Here is a 21,782-nt window from a genome sequence, read left to right on the forward strand (position 1 = left end):
CCAAAATCGAGTTTTTTGGCCATCAGACTAAACGCTATGTTTGGTGCACACCATACCTACCATGAAGCATAGTGGTGGCTGCATCATGCTGTGGGGATGCTTCACTGCAGCAAGCCCTGGAAGGCTTGTAAAGGTAGAAGATAAAATGAATGCAGCAAAATACAGGGAAATTATAGAGGAAAACCTGATGAAGTCTGCAAGAGAACTGTGACTTGGGAGAGTTCTTTTCCGGCAAGACAATAACCCCAGGCATAAAGTCAAAGCTGCATGGGAATGGCTTAAAAACATTCCTGGATTGGCCAAGTCAGAGTCCAGATCTCAGTCCAATTGAGAATCTGTGGCTGGGCTTGGAAAGGACTATTCACTCACAATCCCCCTGCAATCTGACAGAGCTTAAGCAGTTTTGTAAAGAAGAATGGAGGAAAATTGCATGTCCAGATGTGCAAAGCTGATAGAGACCTATCCACACAGACTCGAGGCAGTAATTGCTGCCAAAAGTGCATCTACTAAATACTGACTTGAAGGGAGTGAATACTTATGCAATCAATTATTTAATGTTTAATAATTAATAAACTTAGACCAATTTGTAGAAATTTGTTTTCAGTTTGACACAAAAGTCTTTTTCTGTTCATCGTGTCAAAGCCAGATTAAATCCACTGTGATTCAATGTTGTAAAACAATACAACGTGAAAGTTTCCAAGGTGGGTGAATACTTTTTATAGGCATTGTATAATGTGCTGGTTGCATTGTTATTGTTTATAAAGGCGAATGTATCCTCATTGTGTCTGTATTTTCGCTCAATTTGTAAAGTTCAGGAACCTGCATGTATTGCTTTTAAACTTTTCACGCTCTTAAACTTTTCAATGATTTTAAGTTCCCTGGCCCTCACCGCTTTATTTTCACCATGGATGTCCAGTCCTTATATACTTCCATCCCCCATCAGGAAGGTCTCAAAGCTCTACGCTTCTTTTTGGATTCCAGACCTAATCAGTTCCCCTCTACCACCCCTCTGCTCCGTCTAGCGGAATTAGTCCTTACTCTCAATAATTTCTCCTTTGGCTCCTCCCACTTCCTCCAAACTAAAGGTGTAGCTATGGGCACCCGTATGGGTCCTAGCTATGCCTGCCTTTTTGTTGAGTTTGTGGAACAATCTATGTTCCGTGCCTGTTCTGGTATCTGTCCCCCACTTTTCCTTCGCTACATCGACGACTGCATTGGCGCTGCTTCCTGCACGCATGCAGAACTCGTTGACTTTATTAACTTTGCCTCCAACCTTCACCCTGCCCTCAAGTTTACCTGGTCCATTTCTGACACTTCCCTCCCCTTTCTAGATCTTTCTGTCTCTGTCTCTGGAGACAGCTTATCCACTGATGTCTACAATAAGCCTACTGACTCTCACAGCTATCTGGACTATTCCTCTTCTCACCCTGTCTCTTGCAAAAACACCATCCCCTTCTCGCAATTCCTCCGTCTCCGCCGCATCTGCTCTCAGGATGAGGCTTTTCATTCTAGGACGAGGGAGATGTCTTCATTTTTTAAAGAAAGGGGCTTCCCTTCCTCCACAATCAACTCTGCTCTTTAACGCATCTCCCCCATTTCACGTACATCTGCTCTCACTCCATCCTCCCGCCACCCCACTAGGAATAGGGTTCCCCTGGTCCTCACCTACCACCCCACCAGCCTCCGGGTCCAACATATTATTCTCCGTAACTTCCGCCACCTCCAACGGGATCCCACCACTAAGCACATCTTTCCCTCCCCCCCTCTCTCTGCATTCCGCAGGGATCGCTCCCTACACAACTCCCTTGTCCATTCGTCCCCCCCATCCCTCCCCACTGATCTCCCTCCTGGCACTTATCCGTGTAAGCGGAACAAGTGCTACACATGCCCTTACACTTCTTCCCTTACCACCATTCAGGGCCCCAAACAGTCCTTCCAGGTGAGGCAACACTTCACCTGTGAGTCGACTGGGGTGATATACTGCGTCCAGTGCTCCCGATGTGGCCTTTTATATATTGGCGAGACCCGACGCAGACTGGGAGACCGCTTTGCTGAACATCTACGCTCTGTCCGCCAGAGAAAGCAGGATCTCCCAGTGGCCACACATTTTAATTCCACATCCCATTCCCATTCTGACATGTCTATCCACGGCCTCCTCTACTGTAAAGATGAAGCCACACTCAGGTTGGAGGAACAACACCTTATATTCCGTCTGGGTAGCCTCCAACCTGATGGCATGAACATCGACTTCTCTAACTTCCGCTAGGCCCCACCTCCCCCTCGTACCCCATCTGTTACTTATTTTTATGCACACATTCTTTCTCTCACTCTCCTTTTTCTCCCTCTGTCCCTCTGAATATACCTCTTGCCCATCCTCTGGGTCCCCCCCCCCCATGTCTTTCTTCCCGGACCTCCTGTCCCATGATCCTCTCGTATCCCCTTTTGCCAATCACCTGTCCAGCTCTTGGCTCCATCCCTCCCCCTCCTGTCTTCTCCTAACATTTTGGATCTCCCCCTCCCCCTCCAACTTTCAAATCCCTTACTCGCTCTTCCTTCAGTTCGTCCTGACGAAGGGTCTCGGCCTGAAACGTCGACTGCACCTCTTCCTACAGATGCTGCCTGGCCTGCTGCGTTCACCAGCAACTTTGATGTGTGTTGTTTTGCTTTTAAGTGTCTTTATTAACACTCCTGCCACCTTTTGAAGGTTGTGCACATGCACACTCAGGTCTCTCAATACCTTATTGAATTGAACTCTTTACATTTTGCATTTCTTACAGAGTTTCATAATTTCCTTCTCTATATCAGATCATTATATGGATCAGCTGCTAGGTCCTTCCATTTCAGTAGCCTGTATACATTCTTTGTAGTCCATAATTACTGTCCTCTTTAAGCTCTCCCTCCCTGTCTACAGACAGAAAATGCAAGAAATGAATGTAAACGTGTTCAACCCCGGATCCATTTCCTGAAGAATATAGGATTTAGCAGCAGATCATAAAGGAAAGAGTTAAGTTGCAGGCATCTGTAGATAAAGGATAATTTGCAAGTGAATAGTCAGGATCAGAAAATTTCAGGTGTAAGAACTAATATGATGCAGGTTAATCTTTCATTCTATTTTGTTGATATAAATTTTCTTTAAATAGAGAGAAATTACACATATGCGGAAGTTGACTCTATAAGTATTTCAGGATCTCAAGAAGCTGCAGAGGTTATAGGTTCAACCAGCTCCGTCAAGACTCAAATCTTGATCACCATTCAAATGATAGGTCTTGGTAATCCTCCCCACCATTGAGGGCATCTTCAAGAGATGGTGCCTCAAGAAGGTGGCATCCATCATTAATGGACCTCACCAGTGGGACATGCCCTCTTTTTGTTACTGCCATCAGGAAGCAGGTGCTGGAGCCTGAAGACCCGTACTCAGTGATTTAAGAACAGCTTTGTTGGGGGGGCGTCACGTGATGACGTGGGATTGAGACGTGTAAATCCAGCTCTCTCGTAAAAAATCAGCAAAGTACCGGTTAAACAAAACAAAGTTAATAAATACTTTCGGAAAACTATTTATAAACTTTGCAAGACTACGATATGCCTCGTAAACCGCAACAGAAGAAGTCTGTTGTTGCGAAGCCGCCGCGAGATGGGAAGAAAAAAGGGCCTACTGCAACGATGGAGCCTCGGACTCAGGTTGGATCTCCTTCGGAGGAGATGCATTCTATCTCCGGCGAAGAACAGGGAGCAATGGCGGCGGTAGCGGTCTCTCGGAAGAAGATGCCGGAAATGCGCATGCGCAAATCGACACAACTCAAACTATAAGAACTGACAGCCACTGCAACTGAAAGTGACTCAGAGTCAGAATTGGATTCCGCAGAGAACACAGATGAAGAGGAGGAGGAAGAACTGGAAGAGATTGGAAGTAAAGGAGATGATGGAAACATAAAAGAGGCTTTATTGCAACTAGCGGCTGAACTAAGAAAAGTAAGAGCAGAGCTTAGAGATATGAAGATGTGCTATAATAAAGCTATGAAAAGACAGGATAAAATGGATAAGAAGCTTCAGAAGATGGAAAGAGCAATGGGGCATGTGAATGATAGAGTGGAAAAAACAGAAAATGATCTGCTTGTCTGGAACTCGGAAAGAAATCGACTCTTGGAGAAAGTGGACATGTTGGAAAATTTCAGTAGACGTAATAATATCAAAATTGTTAGTCTTAAAGAAGGTATGGAGGGAGAAAATCCAATTGAATTTTTTCAAAGATGGATCCTGGAAGTTTTGTAAATGAAAGAGGAGGTTTGATCAATTGAAATTGAGCGGGCACATAGAGCTCTTAAGACCAAAACCACAAGATGACCAATATCCACGATCGATTTTAATAAAATTCTTAAGATTTCAAGACAAGGAAGGGATTCTACAGGCAGCTGCCCAAGCTGCCAAGAATAGAAAAGGGCCATTGATGATTCAAGGGAACAAAGTTTTTTTCTACCCTGACATAAGTTATGAACTTTTGAAGAGAAGGAAGAAATTTAATCCAGTGAAAAAAATCCTATGGGATCACGGTTATCAATTTATATTGCGTTATCCTGCAACCTTGAAGATTTTTTTGCCTGGTGGAGAAAAAAGATTTTTTGATGACTACCGGAAAGCAGAGCAGTTTGTGCGAGATTCTCTGAATAGTCACCAGATACAAGAACAAATCCAGGGGAGCGAGATAGATTGAAGATGAAGACTGGGTCAAGAATGGACTTGTTGGATTTTTGGGCGGATGAATATATAAATATATTATTAATTATACGAGGGGAGGAAGGAAGATTAAAATTTGAAGAATACTAGTTGGAAATGGTAACATTAATTTTGTTTATTTTTTGTTGCGGGGGAGCTGGAAGAAGCACTGACCAATTGCTACGCTAATCATGTGTGCAAGCGTGGCTTTAGCCACAACCCGCAAAATGGAGGGGGGTAGTGTTGTGTATCTTTTCAGTCACAACAATAGTGGGGGGGTATTTTGTTTTTTCTTTTTTTGTATCTCTTCTATCTTTTTCTTTTTGCCTGGAGGGTTGGGAGGGAAACAGATAGCAACATGGTGAAGTTCAAAGAGATTCCCCAAGGAACTATGAGAGTTGAGAAGATAAGTAATGTTTTAGATTGGAGTAACTTTGTTAAGAATGATAACTAATTTATTGAATTTTTTTGAGTTTTAATGTTAATAGGCTTAATGGACCAGTGAAAAGAAAAAGAATCTTAACACATATTAAGAAAATGAAGATAGATTTAGCCTTTTTACAGGAAACGCATTTAACAGAAACAGAAACAGAACATCAGAAACTAAAGAGAGATTGGGTGGGTAGTGTTGTTGCGGCTTCATTTAATTCAAAAGCGAGGGGAGTAGCAATTTTGATCAATAAAACGTTACCAATTAGAAGACAAAATGTAATAACCGATTCTGCGGGGAGATATGTGATTATACATTGTCAACTTTTCTCTGAATTATGAACATTTATGAATATTTATGCACCAAATGAAAACGATGCAAAATTCATACAAGAAGCTTTTTTGAATTTGGCAGATGAACATGAAAAAATATTAATTGGAGGAGACTTTAATTTTTGCTTAGACCCAATCTTAGATAGATCAACTAAGGCTGTTATAAAATCGAAGGTAGTAAATCTAACTTTATCATTGATGAAAGATTTAAATTTGATTGATATATGGAGGAGAATCAATCCTAAAGGAAGAGACTATTCGTTCTATTCTCATAGACATAAAACTTACTCAAGGATAGATTTTTTCCTATTATCAATGCATATTCAACACAGAGTGAAAAATATGGAATATAAAGCAAGAATATTGTCAGATCATTCTCCTTTATTAATGACAATAATAATGACTGATAAGGAAGAAGTGGCTTATAGATGGAGATTTAATTCAACATTATTAAAACGTCAAGGTTTTTGTGATTTTATGAAAAAGCAGATCCAATTTTTTTTTTGGATACAAATTTTCATTCAGTGGATGATAAATTTATATTATGGGATATGATGAAAGCATATCTGAGGGGCCAGATAATAAGTTATACATCTAAAATTAAGAAAGAATATATGGCAGAACTAGATCAATTGGAAAAAGAGATTACAAAATTAGAAAAAGAATCTCAAAGATATATGTCGGAAGAAAAACGAAGGCAACTTGTCAATAAGAAGTTACAATATAATACGCTTCAGACATATAGAATGGAAAAAGCAATTATAAGAACTAAGCAAAGGTATTATGAGTTAGGTGAGAGAGCACATAAAATTCTTGCCTGGCAGTTGAAAACAGAACAAGTTTCCAAAACAGTAAATGCAATTAGAACAAGTGCAAATAAAATATCTTATAAACCTCTTGAAATAAATGAAACCTTTAAAAGTTTCTATTCTGAATTATATCAATCAGAATCACAAAATGATGTTAATGAGATAGAAAGGTTTATATCACAAGTAACTCTTCCAAAATTGAACTCGGAAGAACAAGAGGGATTAGATATACCTTTTACATTAAAAGAAATTGAAGAAGCTTTAGGATCACTTCAAAGTAATAAATCTCCAGGAGAAGATGGTTTTCCACCTGAATTTTATAAAAAGTTTAAAGATTTATTATTTCCTCTCTTTATGGAGTTAATACGTCAAGCAGAAAATACACATAAACTCCCAGAATCTTTTTCAACAGCGATTGTAATAGTATTGCCAAAAAAAGACAGAGACCCTATGAAACCAACATCATACAGGCCTATTTCTTTATTGAATACTGATTATAAAATAATAGCAAAAACTTTATCGAATAGATTATCTAAATATTTACCAAAATTAATACATATGGATCAAACAGGATTTATTAAAAATAGACAATTGGCAGATAATGTAACTTGGCTACTCAGTATAATTCATTTGGCACAAAAAAGGGACGAGAAGAGTATAGTAGTAGCCTTGGATGCAGAAAAAGCATTTGATAGATTAGAATGGGATTTTTTATTTAAAGTATTAGAAAAATATGGGTTAGGAACATCTTTTATAAATTGGATTAAAATTTTAATTTTATTTTAGCCTAAGGCTAAAGTAGTGACAAACTCTCAAATTTCAACACCATTCCAGTTAAAAAGGTCAACTAGACAAGGTTATCCATTATCACCTGCTTTATTTGTACTGGTGATAGAGCCATTAGCAGAACTAATCAGAATTGATCCAGATATTATGGGTTTTAGAGTTAATCAGGAGGAGTATAAAATTAATCTTTTTGCCGATGATGTTTTGATTTACTTAACAAACCCACAACATTCGTTACATAAATTATCTTCTAGATTGGATGAATATGGGAAGGGATAAAAGTGAAATTTTACCTCTTACTGTAGGAGACTATAGTCAATGTTGGTTAGCAACCCAATTTAGATGGCCGGTAAATGGTATCAAGTATTTAGGTATAAGACTTGATAATGATGTAAAGAATTTATATAAATTTACCACTATTGAAAAAAATTCAAGAAGATCTTGACAAATGGATGGTACTACCAATAACATTAGTAGGTAGAGTCAATGTTGTAAACATGAACATATTTCCTAGATTACAGTATTTGTTTCAAACATTACCAATACAATTGCCACAGAAATTTTTTCAAGAGTTAAATAAATGTGTGAGAAAATTTCTTTGGAAAGGTAAAATGTCAAGAATATCATTGGAAAAATTGACATGTAAATTTGAGTTAGGAGGGTTACAACTTCCAAACTTTAAGAATTATTATAAAGCAAATCAACTTAGATTTATTGCATCTTTCTTCGATGATCGAAAACCAGCATGGATTAAAATAGAATTAGACAAGATAGGAGAAAATAGACCTGAAGATTTTATATATAAATAGGAATCTAAATGGATACGGGAAAAGAAAGAATCTCCTATATTAACACATTTGATTGATCTATGGAATATGATAAATGTTGATAATGAAATACAGAAATCTTTATTAGCAAGGAGACCTTTGTTCCAAAACGGACTTATTCCTTTTACAATGGACAATCAACTTGTATATAATTGGTACCAAAAAGGGATTAAATTTATAGGAGATTGTTACGAACGAGGTATATTGATGTCATTTGAACAACTAAAGGATAAATATAAAATATCAAATAACAATTTCTTTTGTTACCTTCAATTAAGGGCTTACTTAAAAGGTAAGCTGGGTCAAACAATGTTTTTGCCAAAACCTAATGAAATTGAAACTTTAATTCAAAAAGGGAAAATTAAAAAATTTATTTCTTGTATGTCTAATTTGATTCAAAAACAGACAATTAAACAAGAAATCCATAAGTCAAAACAAAAATGGGAAACAGATCTGAATATTAATATTGGTGAAACAAATTGGTCAAGATTCTGTCTTGACAGTATGACAAATACAATAAATGTTCGACTTAGATTAGTAAAATATATTTTTTACACCAATTATATATTACACCACAAAAAATAAATAGATTAAATTCAAATCTATCCGATAAATGCTTTCGATGTAATCAAGAAATTGGTACTTTCTTAAATACTACTTGGTCTTGTTTTAAAATTCAACCCTTTTGGATAAATTTAAGAGTCTTATTGGAACAAATTACTGGAACTCAACTTGCACATAACCCTGTATTATTTCTATTAGGTGATATTGAAGGGATAAAGCCGAAACTTAAATTGAATAAATATCAGAAAGAATTTATAAAAATTGCATTGGCAGTAGCTAAGAAGACTATAGCAGTTACTTGGAAATCTGATTCGTATTTAAGTATGAATCATTGGAATAATGAAATGGCTAGTTCTATTCCACTCAAAAAAATTACTTATAATTTAAGAGATAAATGTGTAACATTTTTGAATATTTGGCGCCCTTATTTACAAAAGATAGGATGGCATATTTAAGTGCTCCGATAAAGACCTCGGTCCCTTGGGGAAAGTAACGAATAAGTATACCAAATTTATTTTGAATTCCATGGAGCATGTGGAAACCTTCCAATACCCAGGCGGTTCTTCTTTTTTTTCTTCTTTTTAGGTAGGACTTTATATGGGGGGGGAGGGGGGAGGGTAGATATTATCTTTTCATGTATTCATTTTGAAAACTCAATAAAAATTATATTAAAAAAAAAGAACAGCTTTGTTTTTGGCATCAGACTTCTGAATGGTCCATTAACGCATGATTCCTCAATCCAATTTTTGCACTATTTATTTGCTTCCATAATTTATAGTGTTATGCCTTTGCACTGTACTACTGCAGCAAAACAACAAATTTCACATCATATGCAAGTAGTAATAAATTGAATTCTAAATTCTTACTCTAAATTGGCTTCTGTGATGGTGAGGGTCTCAGGAGGAAGTCAAGATGCACACTATACGTGTACTAGTTCCGGCTGAACGGAGTTGAAAATGATTTAGCCTTGTCTTTAGCACTCAATACTGGAATTGAATGTCCTTGGATGCCGTCCCTCCTGTTGATTAAGTCACCACCAACATTCATGACTAGATTGATAGAACCACAGAGCTTCCATCCAATCAATTAATTATGAGAGTAGTTACCCATGTCTTTGGGATACTGCCATTGCTGTTGTGCACATGTGTAGTTCTGTATTCTAACAACCTCAATTTTAGGTATGCCTGGTGCTGGTCTAGCATGCCGTTCTGCACTCTGTTAAACTGGTGTTGATCCCCAGCGTGATGATAAGCTGAGCAACAGGTTACAGACTGCAGTGAAACAGATTTCTGCTGTTGCTGGTGGTCATCATTGCCTCACGTATATCCAGTTTTGAATTGATCCAAGTCTATCCCATTTAGCAGAACTGCAGTGCTCCCCAATATGGTGGATTGGGTCCTTGGTGTAAAGACAGGAATTTGTCTCCACAAACTTTGTAGTGATTACCTTGTTATCTTGGGTGATGTCAGGTGATCCATTCTTTTTTTTTTCCCTTCTGTTTTTCAAAGTGAGCAATAATGCTACAATTGAGTAGCCTCCTAGTTCATTTCAGAGGCCATTTAAGAGCAACCACATTGGAATGTGTGGATTTGTATGTGGCCAGAGCAGGTAAAGATGACAAATTTCCTTTGCTGAGAGACTTTGCTGCACAAAATTGAATTAAACTGTGGTGTTTTATATCTTCAAAAGCTGCTTTACAAAAGCATCTGGATACTTTAAAACTGTTACCTCAATTCAGATTACCATTTATTTATTTTAATACAAAGTTAGTAATGTAAATGATTATGGAATTGTTATTATAAAGAGGAGATTGAGTGCAATTTGCCTTCTGAAATCTTGCATCTCATTTCTACTGTTCCTTCAGAAAAGTTGGAAAAGCCGGAAGTAATGGACAGGTTGGTGTACTGTTACCCTTCGAGGCTTGCATACCCAACAATTCCACTCCCACGTGTTGAAATGCACTTTGAGAATGATATTGCCTGTGTACGTTATAAAGGAGACGTTAGGAAAATCAACCGGAACTACTTAAGTAAACTGGTGAGTCTTTATTTTTTCATCTGGTTTTGTAGGGTTAGAGAGTATAAAATTGATCTTGTTTTGCAATATAATGTGAAATGCAACTGTAAGAAGGATTAGTAGGAAGTCGAGAAATTGGTGGCGAGGGAGTGGAACTCGGCCTAATGAAATGTTAAAGGCAGAAACCCTTAAAACATTTGAAACATATTTGAAAATGCATTTGAAGCTGTGTAATCTACAAGAAAGTAAGAATAAGCTGAATACTTCAGTTTCACCTGCAAGGACACAGCAGTGAATGGCCAGTGTCTTGAAATTCCACAGTTTTCTAAAGTGATTTAAAATTGGAGGAGAACAGAATGGGGCGGAGCTAAATCCTGAAAGCAATTTGTAAACAAAGATGCAAGTTTTAAGATCAAAACATTACTTAATTTCCCCTGGACCTACAAACCCAGTAGTCATTCAGTGTTTACATAATATACATTTTAATTTTTTTCCTGCCAAAAAGGACAATTTCAGCTTTTTTCCACATTATACTCCATTGTGCCAACCAGAAAATGACCCATTTATTCCTGCAGAGCTTCCTAATAGACAGCTAATCCTATCCTTGTTAATATGTTATCCTGCATCATGGGCTTTTAATTTTTTTCAACTGTCTTAAATACAGCACCCTGCTAAATGCCATGTGAAAATCTAAATATTGTAAATCCGCCGGTTCCCCCCCCCCACCTTATACCGCACATGTTACTACTTCAAAGAACTGCAATAAACAGATCAAACATGGTTTCTCTTTTACAAAATATTTTAATTTTGCCTGATTACCTGAATTTTCCTAAATGCCCTTCTAGAAATATCTTTAGTAATAGCAATAAATATTTTCCTTATTACTGATGTTAATCTGAACTGGCCTAAGTTTCACATTTTGTCTCCTTTTTGAATAAAATTATTCCATTTGCTATTTTCCCATCTAATGGTGCACTCCCTGAATCTTAGGAACTTCAGAAAATTAAAACTAATGAAATACCAGTCCCACAGGTCATTTGTTTAAAGACCTTAAGATAAAATCTGCTAGGACCTGAGAGCTCTGATTAAAATAAGATTAGTTTTTGTCACATGTACATTGAAATATACAGTGAAATGCGGCATTTGCATCAAATCAAATCAGCGAAGTTTGTGCTCATAGCATGCCCACAACTCAGTAGCCCTAACTTGCGTCTTTAGAATGTGAAAAGTACCACCCAGAGGAAACCTATACTGTCACAGGGAGGACATTGAAAACTCCCCACAGACTGCAGCAGGATTTGAACCCTGATTGGTGATCGCTGACACAGTAATAGCATTACACTAACATGCTACCCATTCCAATAATACTGGAATATATACCATTCCAATAATTGTTCAGTACCATTTCCTTAGTGATCTTAATTTTCCCAGATTCTTCCCTGCCTTCCAGATCCTGATTTGCAACTATTTCTGAGAGGTTACTTGCATTCTTTATCATCTCCAATGCAAAACACTACTGAATGTCAAAACCGAACATTGTCAAGAACCAATAAATACATATCTTAACAAATTATAAACCATTTTGAGATGACAGGAAGAGCTGTACCATCAACAATCAAACCATTAATTTGGTACCATAGAGTTGGAAGCCTTGAGTGAAGCATTATCAAGTCAAAAATGAATCATCTCTGTAGTAACAAACCTGTTAAGAAAACAAATGTACAGTGGTGCTAGGAAGTTTCTGAACCCTGTAGAATTTTCTCTATTTCTGCATAAATATGACCTAAGATATAATCAGATCGTCACACAACTCCTAAAACTAGATAAAGAGAGCCCAATTAAATAAATAACAGAAAAAAAGATTGTGCTTGTTCACTTATTTAGTGAGAAAAATGATCCATTATTATATGTATTTGTTGGAAAAAGTATGTGAACCTCTGGGGTAATGCCTTCTACAAAAGCTATTCTGAGTCAGGTTTTCCAATCAATGAGTTGAGATTGGAGCTGTGGGTTGTAGAGGTGCCCTGCCCAATTTTTTTTTTAAAAGACACACAAACTCCCCAAATCTGTTTATGTGCACACTGCCTTGATCAAAACAACTTTGAGGACCTTGGAAGAAGGATTGTAGAGGTGCGTGAAGCTGGAAAAGGCTACAAAAGCACTTCTAAAGACCTGAGTGTTCATCAGTCTACATTAAGAGAAATTTTCTACAAATAGAGGAAGCTCAGTATTGTTGCTGCCCTCCCTAGGAGTGAGCATCCTGCAACGATTACACCAAGAGCACAATGGACAATGCTGAAGGAGGTTGAAAAAGAACCCAAGGGTAACAGCAAAAGACCTGCAGAAATCTCTAGAATGTACTATAAGGTCTCTGTTCATGAGTCCACTATAAGAAAAACAGTGAACGAGAATGGTGTACATGAAAGGACACCATGGAGGAAACCACTACTCTCCAAAAAAGAAAATTGCTGCATGTCTCAAGTTTGCACGTCTCACATTTCCATCTGATCTGGGGAAGAGTGGTGAAAAACATAAAGAAACAACAGCCACAACAACAACCTCTCACTCAATGTCAGCAAGACCAAGGAGCTGATTATTAACTTCAGGAGGAGGAAACCAGAGTTCCATGAGCCAGTCTTCATCAGAGGATCAGAGGTGGAGAGGGTCAGCAGCTTTAAATTCCATGATGTTGTCATTTCAGAGGAGGGCCCAGCATATTAGTGCAATTACAAAGAAAGTACGGCAGCTCCCTACTTTCCTGGGTGTTTGCAAAGATTCAGCATGACATTTAAGATTTTGACAAACCTCTATAGATGTGTGGTGGAGACTATATTGACTGGCTGCATCACAGCCTGGTATGGAAACACCAGTGCCCTTGAACTGAAATCCTGCAAAAGGTAGTGGATACGGCCCAGTCCATCACAGGTAAAACCCTCCCCACCATTGAGCACATCTACGTGAAACATTACCAAAAGAAAGCAGCATCCATCACCAGGGACCACCCCCCCCCCCCCAACACACACACACACACCAAGCCATGTTCTCTTCTCACTGCTGCCATCAGGAAGAAGGTACAGGAGCCTCAGGACTCACACCACCAGGTTCAGGAACAGTTATTATCCCTCAACCAGCAGGTTCTTGAAATAAAAGGGGTAATTTCACCTTCCCCATCATTGAAATGTTTTCTCAACCTATGGACTCACTTTCAAGGACTCTTCATCTCATGTTCTCGATATTTATTTGTTATCAATATTTCTTCCTTGTATTTGCATTTTTCTTTTGTTTTTTGCACACTGGTTGAACGCCTAAGTTGGTGTGGTTTCATCGATTCTATTACGGTCATTATTCTATTATGGATTTACTGATTATGCCCGCAAAAAGGGTTGTGTATGGTGACGTATATGTACTTTAATAATTTACTTTAAACTTTGAAAAGTTCCCATTCCAGTGCTTTCATATAGGGTGTGTGCAAATCAAGAGATGCAGATGCCAAAAATCTCAAAAGCAGAATAACAAGTCAGGCAGCATCTTTGAAAGGAGCAACAGTCAATGTTTTAGGTCTGTAACCTTGTGCTTTCTTGGTGCAGCCTTGGCAGTTTTATGCTTGTAGGTAAACAGAGAGATGGACATCAAATGCTGCTGACAAATTATCAGCTCTGTGAAAGATGCCCTTTTGTCTGCCAGTGCAATAAGAAATTCATAGAGGAATGCTGCCAACTGACACATTCTTGACACAAGAGTACTTGCTGAGGGACGCACTGAATCTTGGTGCAGCCATCGCAAGGGCTCGGTGGGGAAGGACCACTGTATAGGGTTTTTTCCACTCCTGGAGAGGGAGGCGCTGTATTGGGCAAAGAAGCCCCTCAATTATTGTAGTAGTGTATCACCCCAGGGGGCCATAGGAGTGGCAACAGGTCCTATTGGTTTTAAGGAATGTAAGAATGAAAAGGCTTTGTATGGTTTATTCTGATAGGAAAAAACACAGAAAAGTAAATTAGTCCTTGAAAGAGCTTTATCTTATCTCTTTTTTTAGGAACAGTTGTATAGGTACAGTTGTATTGATGACCCACGATTTGAAAAGTTCTTGGCAAGGGTCTGGTGTTTACTCAGGCGATATCAGGTAAGCTGTAAACTCAGTTGAAATCAACATTAAACAGCATTTCCCTCAGTGATTTCAGTGGCCAGTTATTATCTCTGCATCATAAATGCTTTTCACTGAACCCAAATTAAGCTTCAAGATTGCTTCATGGCTGCTTTCTCATTATCAGAAGTTGTGTTCTTTCCTCACTGTCCAGTGAAAACCTTGAATTTAACAATAGCTTCCAAATGCTCTGCAGAAATTCTAGCATTTGTATTGAGGTATTATTTTAAAAATTTCTCTTGATTTGTTTGTGCGTAGTTAAAGGATGTTTTTCATTTGTTTTTGTTAATACAATTAAAGTCAATGGCCCACCCTATTTGAACTAGTTCTGGCACAGGCTCTTCAGTTTGAAATTTATATTTTAAAAAATTTAAAATTATTGGTATAATTGCCTCAGTCTTTACTAAGTGTGAAAACTGCTGGTCCCTTTATGAGACCTGTCAGACAAATCACTCATTCAAAAGCAACACTAGTAACTACCATAATTTGGAAGTACATATGTGGTATAGGGACTTATTTAGAACACAGAAGCCTGCCTGCCTTCCAATTAACAACATTACAAGAGTATTCTCACTTGAATTTGAGCCACTAGTACCAAAGCCCAATTTGTTTCTATGTCCAAACCAAGTACAAGTCAGAACATAGTCACCTTCCACAGACCTCAGATGAACTTTCTTAGCATTTCATGTATTTTGATAGTGACACTATAAGCCGCTTCCTCTATCCGCAGCCTTAATCTAAGATGGACCTTGCTTCTAATGCCAGTATAACGCAATTGATAGTAAAGCTACTTTAGCATTGTAGAACACTGAGTCTCTAATGGAAAGATGGATGCTCTTTTATGTTCAAGTTTTATTACCATTTGGAGTCTCAATAGTGTTTACTAATAAGTGGATTGGTATTTAAAGAACAAGTAGATTTTTGAAAGATTAGGGAATTGAGGTCAATGGGGAACTGGCACAGTAGAGGTGAGGCCTGGAGCAGACCTGCTATTGAATGCTGGAACAGGCTTGATGGGTTGAGTGGCTTGCTCTGCTCATATTTTCTTGTGTTCTTAACTTAAAAAGAGCACTGGGTGTACATTGAATAAAGATATTTTATTGCATGTAGAGGAAGGGCCAATTGACATCTCAGTGCAAAGTTCTTTAAGAAATAATTTCAGAGAAATTCATCTCCATTTAGTAACACTTGAAATTTTCAGAATGACCACAGAGGCAGAGTATAATTTGCTGAGGCAGCTATTTAGCATGTTTCACACTACCAACTATGAATGCATGCAGCCTTTCTCAACCAACCACAGTAGCCCAGGCTTCCTTTCTGTTCTAGCTGAAAACAAAATTCTTATTTATAGAGGTTCGAATTTTTTCAAAGATTGAGGGTGACCAAAATACTTAAGTTCTTGTGAGTAGAGAAATCGCATAACAGGACCAGGTGAGCTGGAATTTTGGTTGGGGTCCATTTACAACAAAGGCTGACATTTGGTTTGCTGTTTATTTTCCCTGCAGATACATAACAGGGTTTTCAAAAATGATGATTTACCACTGCATGTCATCATTAAATAACTGCAGGTTCTTGCTAATGATTCATTGCGAAAAGAAATGATTTTATAATAGTGTGTCTGTTTTGTTTCAGTCCATGTTTGGTCTTGGAATACATGAAGGTACTGGCTTGCAAGGGGCTTTACCAGTAGCTGTATTTGAGACATTGAATAAACAGTTTGGTGTGACGTTTGAGTGCTTTGCCTCACCACTGAATTGTTACTTCAGACAGTACTGCTCTGCGTTCCCTGACACTGATGGCTACTTCGGTTCTAGGGGGTGAGTATGACATCATAATTTATTGCACAAGTTTGTTTTACTGAGCTAAATGCAAGTGTTTCTGTCTCTTGTGATCAATCAGTTAATAAATCTCCTACTAAAATCAGAGTTTGTTTATTTTCTATGGTTGTTTTTAAGTGGTAATGTTTCTTTAAAGTTTTATATTTTGATTATGGTTATCTCAAGAATATTAGTTTGCTCTGATTTCTTTTGTCTTTCTCATCAGTTCCATGTTGGTTTCTCTTCCACATCTTTTTTGTCTCTCATTAATGATACTTTTTTTTTGCGCTGCTTCATATAATTTTTGTTTTTCACTTGTGCCTCTCAAGTAATGATAACCTCATCTCTGATGGACAGATTTGATTCAGGCTCTCATTTTGCTCCATGCTTCATTTTTATTTTTCATTGGCTTCACTGTAGCATAATTTTGGATGGGTACAACATTCTTCTGTACCAAGAAAAGTGGAGAAAAGAAAAATGTTTTTTTTGTTTGGGGGAGTGGAGGAGAAAGTATCCATGAGAGTTCTGTGCAAGGCTGTAAAGTTCTATTACTCATGATTTCCAAGGCACTGTGCTTAATAGATATTGCATTCTTAAAAATGCATCTTTCTTCCAAGGTGCTAAAGAGATGGGATTGGGAGAAGGATGATGGAGTACATGGTGGTAAGGATCAGGATGCCACTGGAGGAAATAGAGAGCGTTGAGGGATTCAGGTGACACTGAAGGATGGTATATTGTTGGGTTGTAGGGTCAGACATACATTGGTGGGTTTTGCTTGAAGGTTTTAATCTTTGGCATTTATCAGACTGTCACCATTTGCTTAATGTGTTCTGCTCACATATGCCTTTTAATGTCCTGTCCTCCGTATTTTTTTGTTTTTGTGTACCTTTTTATAGTTGCCTTCATTGTAACTGTGCCTTTGTTTCTATGTGACTCGCCTTCCTACTCCTATTTCTTGTGTTTTTCTTTCCCTCATCTTTCTTTCTCTGCCTTCCGTAGCATTTTTTGTCTCTGTCCATGCCTGTCTTTTTATCATCTGTGCTCTCGTTTATATTTCTCTCTTCTTCCCTTGTTTCTCTCTTTCTGACTTCTCTCCCTGTTTCTTATTCACATGTCTGATTTGCACAACCCTTTTCTCTCTCACTTGCATCTCATACTTGCATTTTTCTCATTCCCTTTCTTCATCAATCGCATGTTCCTTTGATCCCCATGTACATTTTCTCATGCCATTTCGAAGTGTCACTCATTTCCATGACTGCCATTTATGTCATGCAGCTATGTATTCCTTTTTTCTTAATATTATTTTTGAAAAATTATATTTTTAGTGGGCATTTGCTAAGGTGGCGCAGAATCAAATATTTAGGTTATTTCCACAGTAAGAGTAGTGTTACTGAAAAACAGGGCAGTTTATATATAGAGTTAGAATCATTGAATTGCTTGTCAACAATTTGTGTGGGATCAGTGATTCCCATTCTGACAAAAAAAAACTAGCAAACTGATTGTGGAATGAAAATAGAAGACAGATCAGGCGAGTATAAAATTAACATTTTAGCATAATCTTTCATTCCATTGTGGTATTTTGTTATCTCTGTGATACCTACGTTATAAGCTAAAGTAACAGATCTGAGGCTTTGTTGACTATGTGATTATATGGCCGCTTTTGCCAACTCATTTAGTTCATCTAAGGTTTCGTGAATTCCAGACATTCATAAATTAGGCTCAAGTTAACTAAGACTATCAGGCTTATTTTTATGTTATCATTCTGTTTGTGAGATTGCCTCACTTAATATGCACTCACTTCCTCAACTTTTCTTCTTCTTAACACATTTCCTAATTCTCTCCCACTGATTTGTACAGAAATAAATAAAATAAAATAAGGCACAAATGCCATTTTCAGTACTGGTGCACTGTTATGAATTCTGTGGCATATATATTAGAAGCTAATGTACTGGTATTAATAGCACCTTTAACTCTGATATCTAATGCATGATGCAATATAACAATTTGTGGACCTATTCAGGGTACAACATTGTTACTGGAATCTCATCCAAAGTCCTGGATAATTGATCGGAAGACATGAATTTGAACCCACCGCTTTAACTTCAAGTAGTTAAACAAATCTAATAAAAGAAAACTAGTATCATTAGCAATGACCGTTAAATTATCTTTAAAACTTATTTGGTTCATAAATGTACTATATTAGGGAAGGAAATATGCCATCCATATCTGGTTGGGCCAGGTGTGATTCCAGACCCAAAGTAACATGGCTAACTTGTAACAAGCCATCTGAAATAGTCAGGTAATTCACTCTGTTTAACCATGTATAATCAAAAGAAGTATGGTCAGAAACTTCTGCCATTGCCAGTGATATCCACATCCCATGAACTGTTAATGCTGGGTGTACTTAAGATCATTATCTGACTTGAATGATACCGGTGTACCATTACCAGTACCTGTGTCAATACCAAGTGTCCTGATACCAATTTCTGGAAATTATTATCATTATTACTTAAATGTAATTTTATCAATGGAATTATAATTGGATTTCAGGAACAGAGAAGTCTGCATTGGAAATGGTCATGTTGGACAGGACCAATTGTCCCACAATTGTGACAGAATCCTGCCTAGGCACTTGCTGCTCTCCAGCAGCCAAACACAGGAAACCTGTGGAAAATGCTCAGGAATTGATTTGTACAGAAATTGTTTGTATAGAACAAATTCGTAACACTGTTATTTAATTTTTTTAAAACATGAATGATCCTCACCAGTCATAGGAAAGCTATAAATTTATCTTTGGCCCTAAAATTTGCTAATTAGTCATGGATTTTTGAGTATTATGTCTAATGTTTAAGAAAGTACATCAAGGCACAGAGAGATTGCAGAAGAAATTTACTGGAATGGGGTCAGATGAAGAAGTTATCTTTAGTTATCTGAAGAGATTAGTAAAGATGGAATTGTTCATGGTGTAGGGAATGTTAAGGAACATTTTAATTAAGCTTAAAATTTTGAGGAACTGTAAGTTTTTTCTGAATTGTGGGCTTGTTGCTTTTGTCTTGCCTGTAATTCTGTTACTGCTGACCACATCAGTGAAATAGTCATAATTTGACCTGTCATGGATAGAAAGATAGATACTTAATTTATCCTAAAGAAAATTGCAGTGTCAACAGTAGCATTACAAGTGCACAGTTTTACAAATATTAGAAGAGATGTAAGAAAGAATGAAAAATAAGTGGCCTGAAACAGTCTAACAAGAGGGGGTCATCACTTCCCTGGCTGTAGGTTGACTCATTATAGAGCCTAATGGCCAAGGGTAAGAATGACCTCAAATAGCACTCTTTGGAGCAGCGCCGTTTTCTTGGTCTATTACTGAAAATGCTCCTCTGATCAGCCAAGGTGGCGTGCAGAGGGTGAGAAACATTGTCCAGAAATGCCAGGATTTTCCATAGGGTCCTTGTTCTACCACAGCCTCCAGTGTGTCCAGTTTGACTCCTATAACAGAGCCAGCATTTCTAATCAGTTTATTGAGCCTGTTGGCATCACCTGTGGTGACACCATTGCCCCAGCACACCACCACATAGAAGACTGCACTGTTGACAACAGTCTGGTAGAACATGTGAAGGAGAGGTCTGCAGACTTCAAAGGACCTCAGTCTCCTCAGCAAGTAGAGGCGACTCTGGCCCTTCTTGTACACAGCCTTTGTGTTGGTGCTCCACTCGTCTGTCATCCAGGTGCACCCCCAGCTACTTGCATGTCCTCACCACATCTTCACCATCAATATTAACTGGGAGCAAAACAGGCTTAATATTCCTAAAGTCCATCACCATCTCCTTTGTCTTACTGATGAGTTAACTGAGACTTGCACAGATGCAGAAAGCAAACTTCTCTACAGCACAGGAAGCTACAAAGCAAAGGGATAGAAAGCAAATTTATAACAGCATGTATAGTAACATATCGTACAGTCACAATTCATTTGATCAATACAGCATTATCTGATGTTCTAAATTATAGAAATCACTAAAGTATAATGTACTCAGAATCTTAAAAATCCTTTGGGCGGGGGAGTGGGGAAGATGACATGTACGCAGATGAATGTGGCACTGACTAATTCTTAGTGACTCAAAAGTTACCTCACTTGCTAATTCTTAGCCAATATTGACTGAAAAACTTCCTCAACAATCTGCTCTTAATCACAGGGTACAAACATCCATCATGATTATCCTACATTATGAAAATACTAAATTCACTATTTATCTCATATGAGTGCAAATTCTTGGTACAGGAAAAGAATTCTTTTAGAACAACAGATGAGAATGTATCCACAAAACACCAGTAAAAATTACTGCTCAATTTAAAAACAAAACCAAGTTTCTTGTGACATTCATGGATACCTATTTTGTAGAATGATTACGTATTAAATCATGCAGTATATTTGAAATATTCCAGATACCGCACAGGTATGTGGAAAACCTTCAGGTTACCATATAACCTGGTCAAACTCAATCAGTTAACACTAATTAAGCATCCAACAATGAGTGACCCAAGTGGACAAAAACTGGATTTGGTGTTGCACTCCTAGCATTGTTTTATTTAAGTTTAAACAATGCCTCTGACAGTGCATGTTACTTAAGTCTTAACAGTGGCAAGATCAAAATTATTGTGAACCTTCTTGATAAATCTGTCGTTTGATACCTCTTAGTGACAGGATAAAAAAATGTATTCAGGTTGCAATCTATATTTAATATTTTCAAATTCAATGTATTACTGCAAAGCCACTAGAATTAAGCCCATCTCCTGTCAAGAAATTAACAAAAACATTAAATAAGAAACTAAAAAAATGCCAAAATGGGAATCCAAAATAAAGATGGAAATTATTGAAAGCTCTCGGCAGGCCAAACTGGAAATTAATTTAATTTTCAGATTTATAACCATTCATCAGTAAGCTATTGAACCTCTTGCATAGATAGCAATCCAGAAGTAACCCCAAGCAATGCTATTCTTCTCCATGTTTGAGGACTTTAGCCATGAATTACCCTTCTTTTCTTTCAACACAGCTAAACTGATCTACACCTTATCATTTGTCCCCAGTGCCAGAGACAGTTAAAAATTTTGGTTCTAATATCAGTATTATCTACAGAGATAAGACTATCAGGTCTGCCAGTTTTATCCAAGGCCAATGTTGTTTGATTCAAAGAAAGCAAGCTTCTCTCTAGTTATTGTTACCTACAAAGGACTGTTATTTGATCTGAATATCAGAAACACATAAATTAATGGTAGCCTCTGAGGGGAAAGATGTAATGGGAACCTGGAGGGCAACATTCTCATGCAGATGGTGCTCAGTATTTCAGATGAG

General features: G+C 37.6%; 1 protein-coding gene across 8 annotated transcripts in view; it reads left to right on the plus strand.

Annotated features, from left to right (window-relative positions):
* The window catches only part of pcif1 (phosphorylated CTD interacting factor 1), a 138,997-nt gene that overhangs the window by 90,762 nt on the left and 26,453 nt on the right, over positions 1-21,782 (plus strand). For all 8 annotated transcript variants that reach the window (XR_011882704.1, XR_011882703.1, XR_011882705.1 and 5 more), the window contains 3 exons: positions 10,323-10,495; positions 14,508-14,594; positions 16,248-16,432. Coding sequence is in view for 5 of the 8 variants with exons in the window: in XM_072239253.1 (XP_072095354.1) it covers positions 10,323-10,495; positions 14,508-14,594; positions 16,248-16,432 (445 nt within the window). In the remaining 3 variants the exon portion in view is untranslated. The remainder of the gene's footprint in view (positions 1-10,322; positions 10,496-14,507; positions 14,595-16,247; positions 16,433-21,782) is intronic.

The sequence above is a fragment of the Mobula birostris genome, chromosome 2 (assembly GCF_030028105.1).
Source record: "Mobula birostris isolate sMobBir1 chromosome 2, sMobBir1.hap1, whole genome shotgun sequence".
Classification (NCBI taxonomy): domain Eukaryota; kingdom Metazoa; phylum Chordata; class Chondrichthyes; order Myliobatiformes; family Myliobatidae; genus Mobula; species Mobula birostris.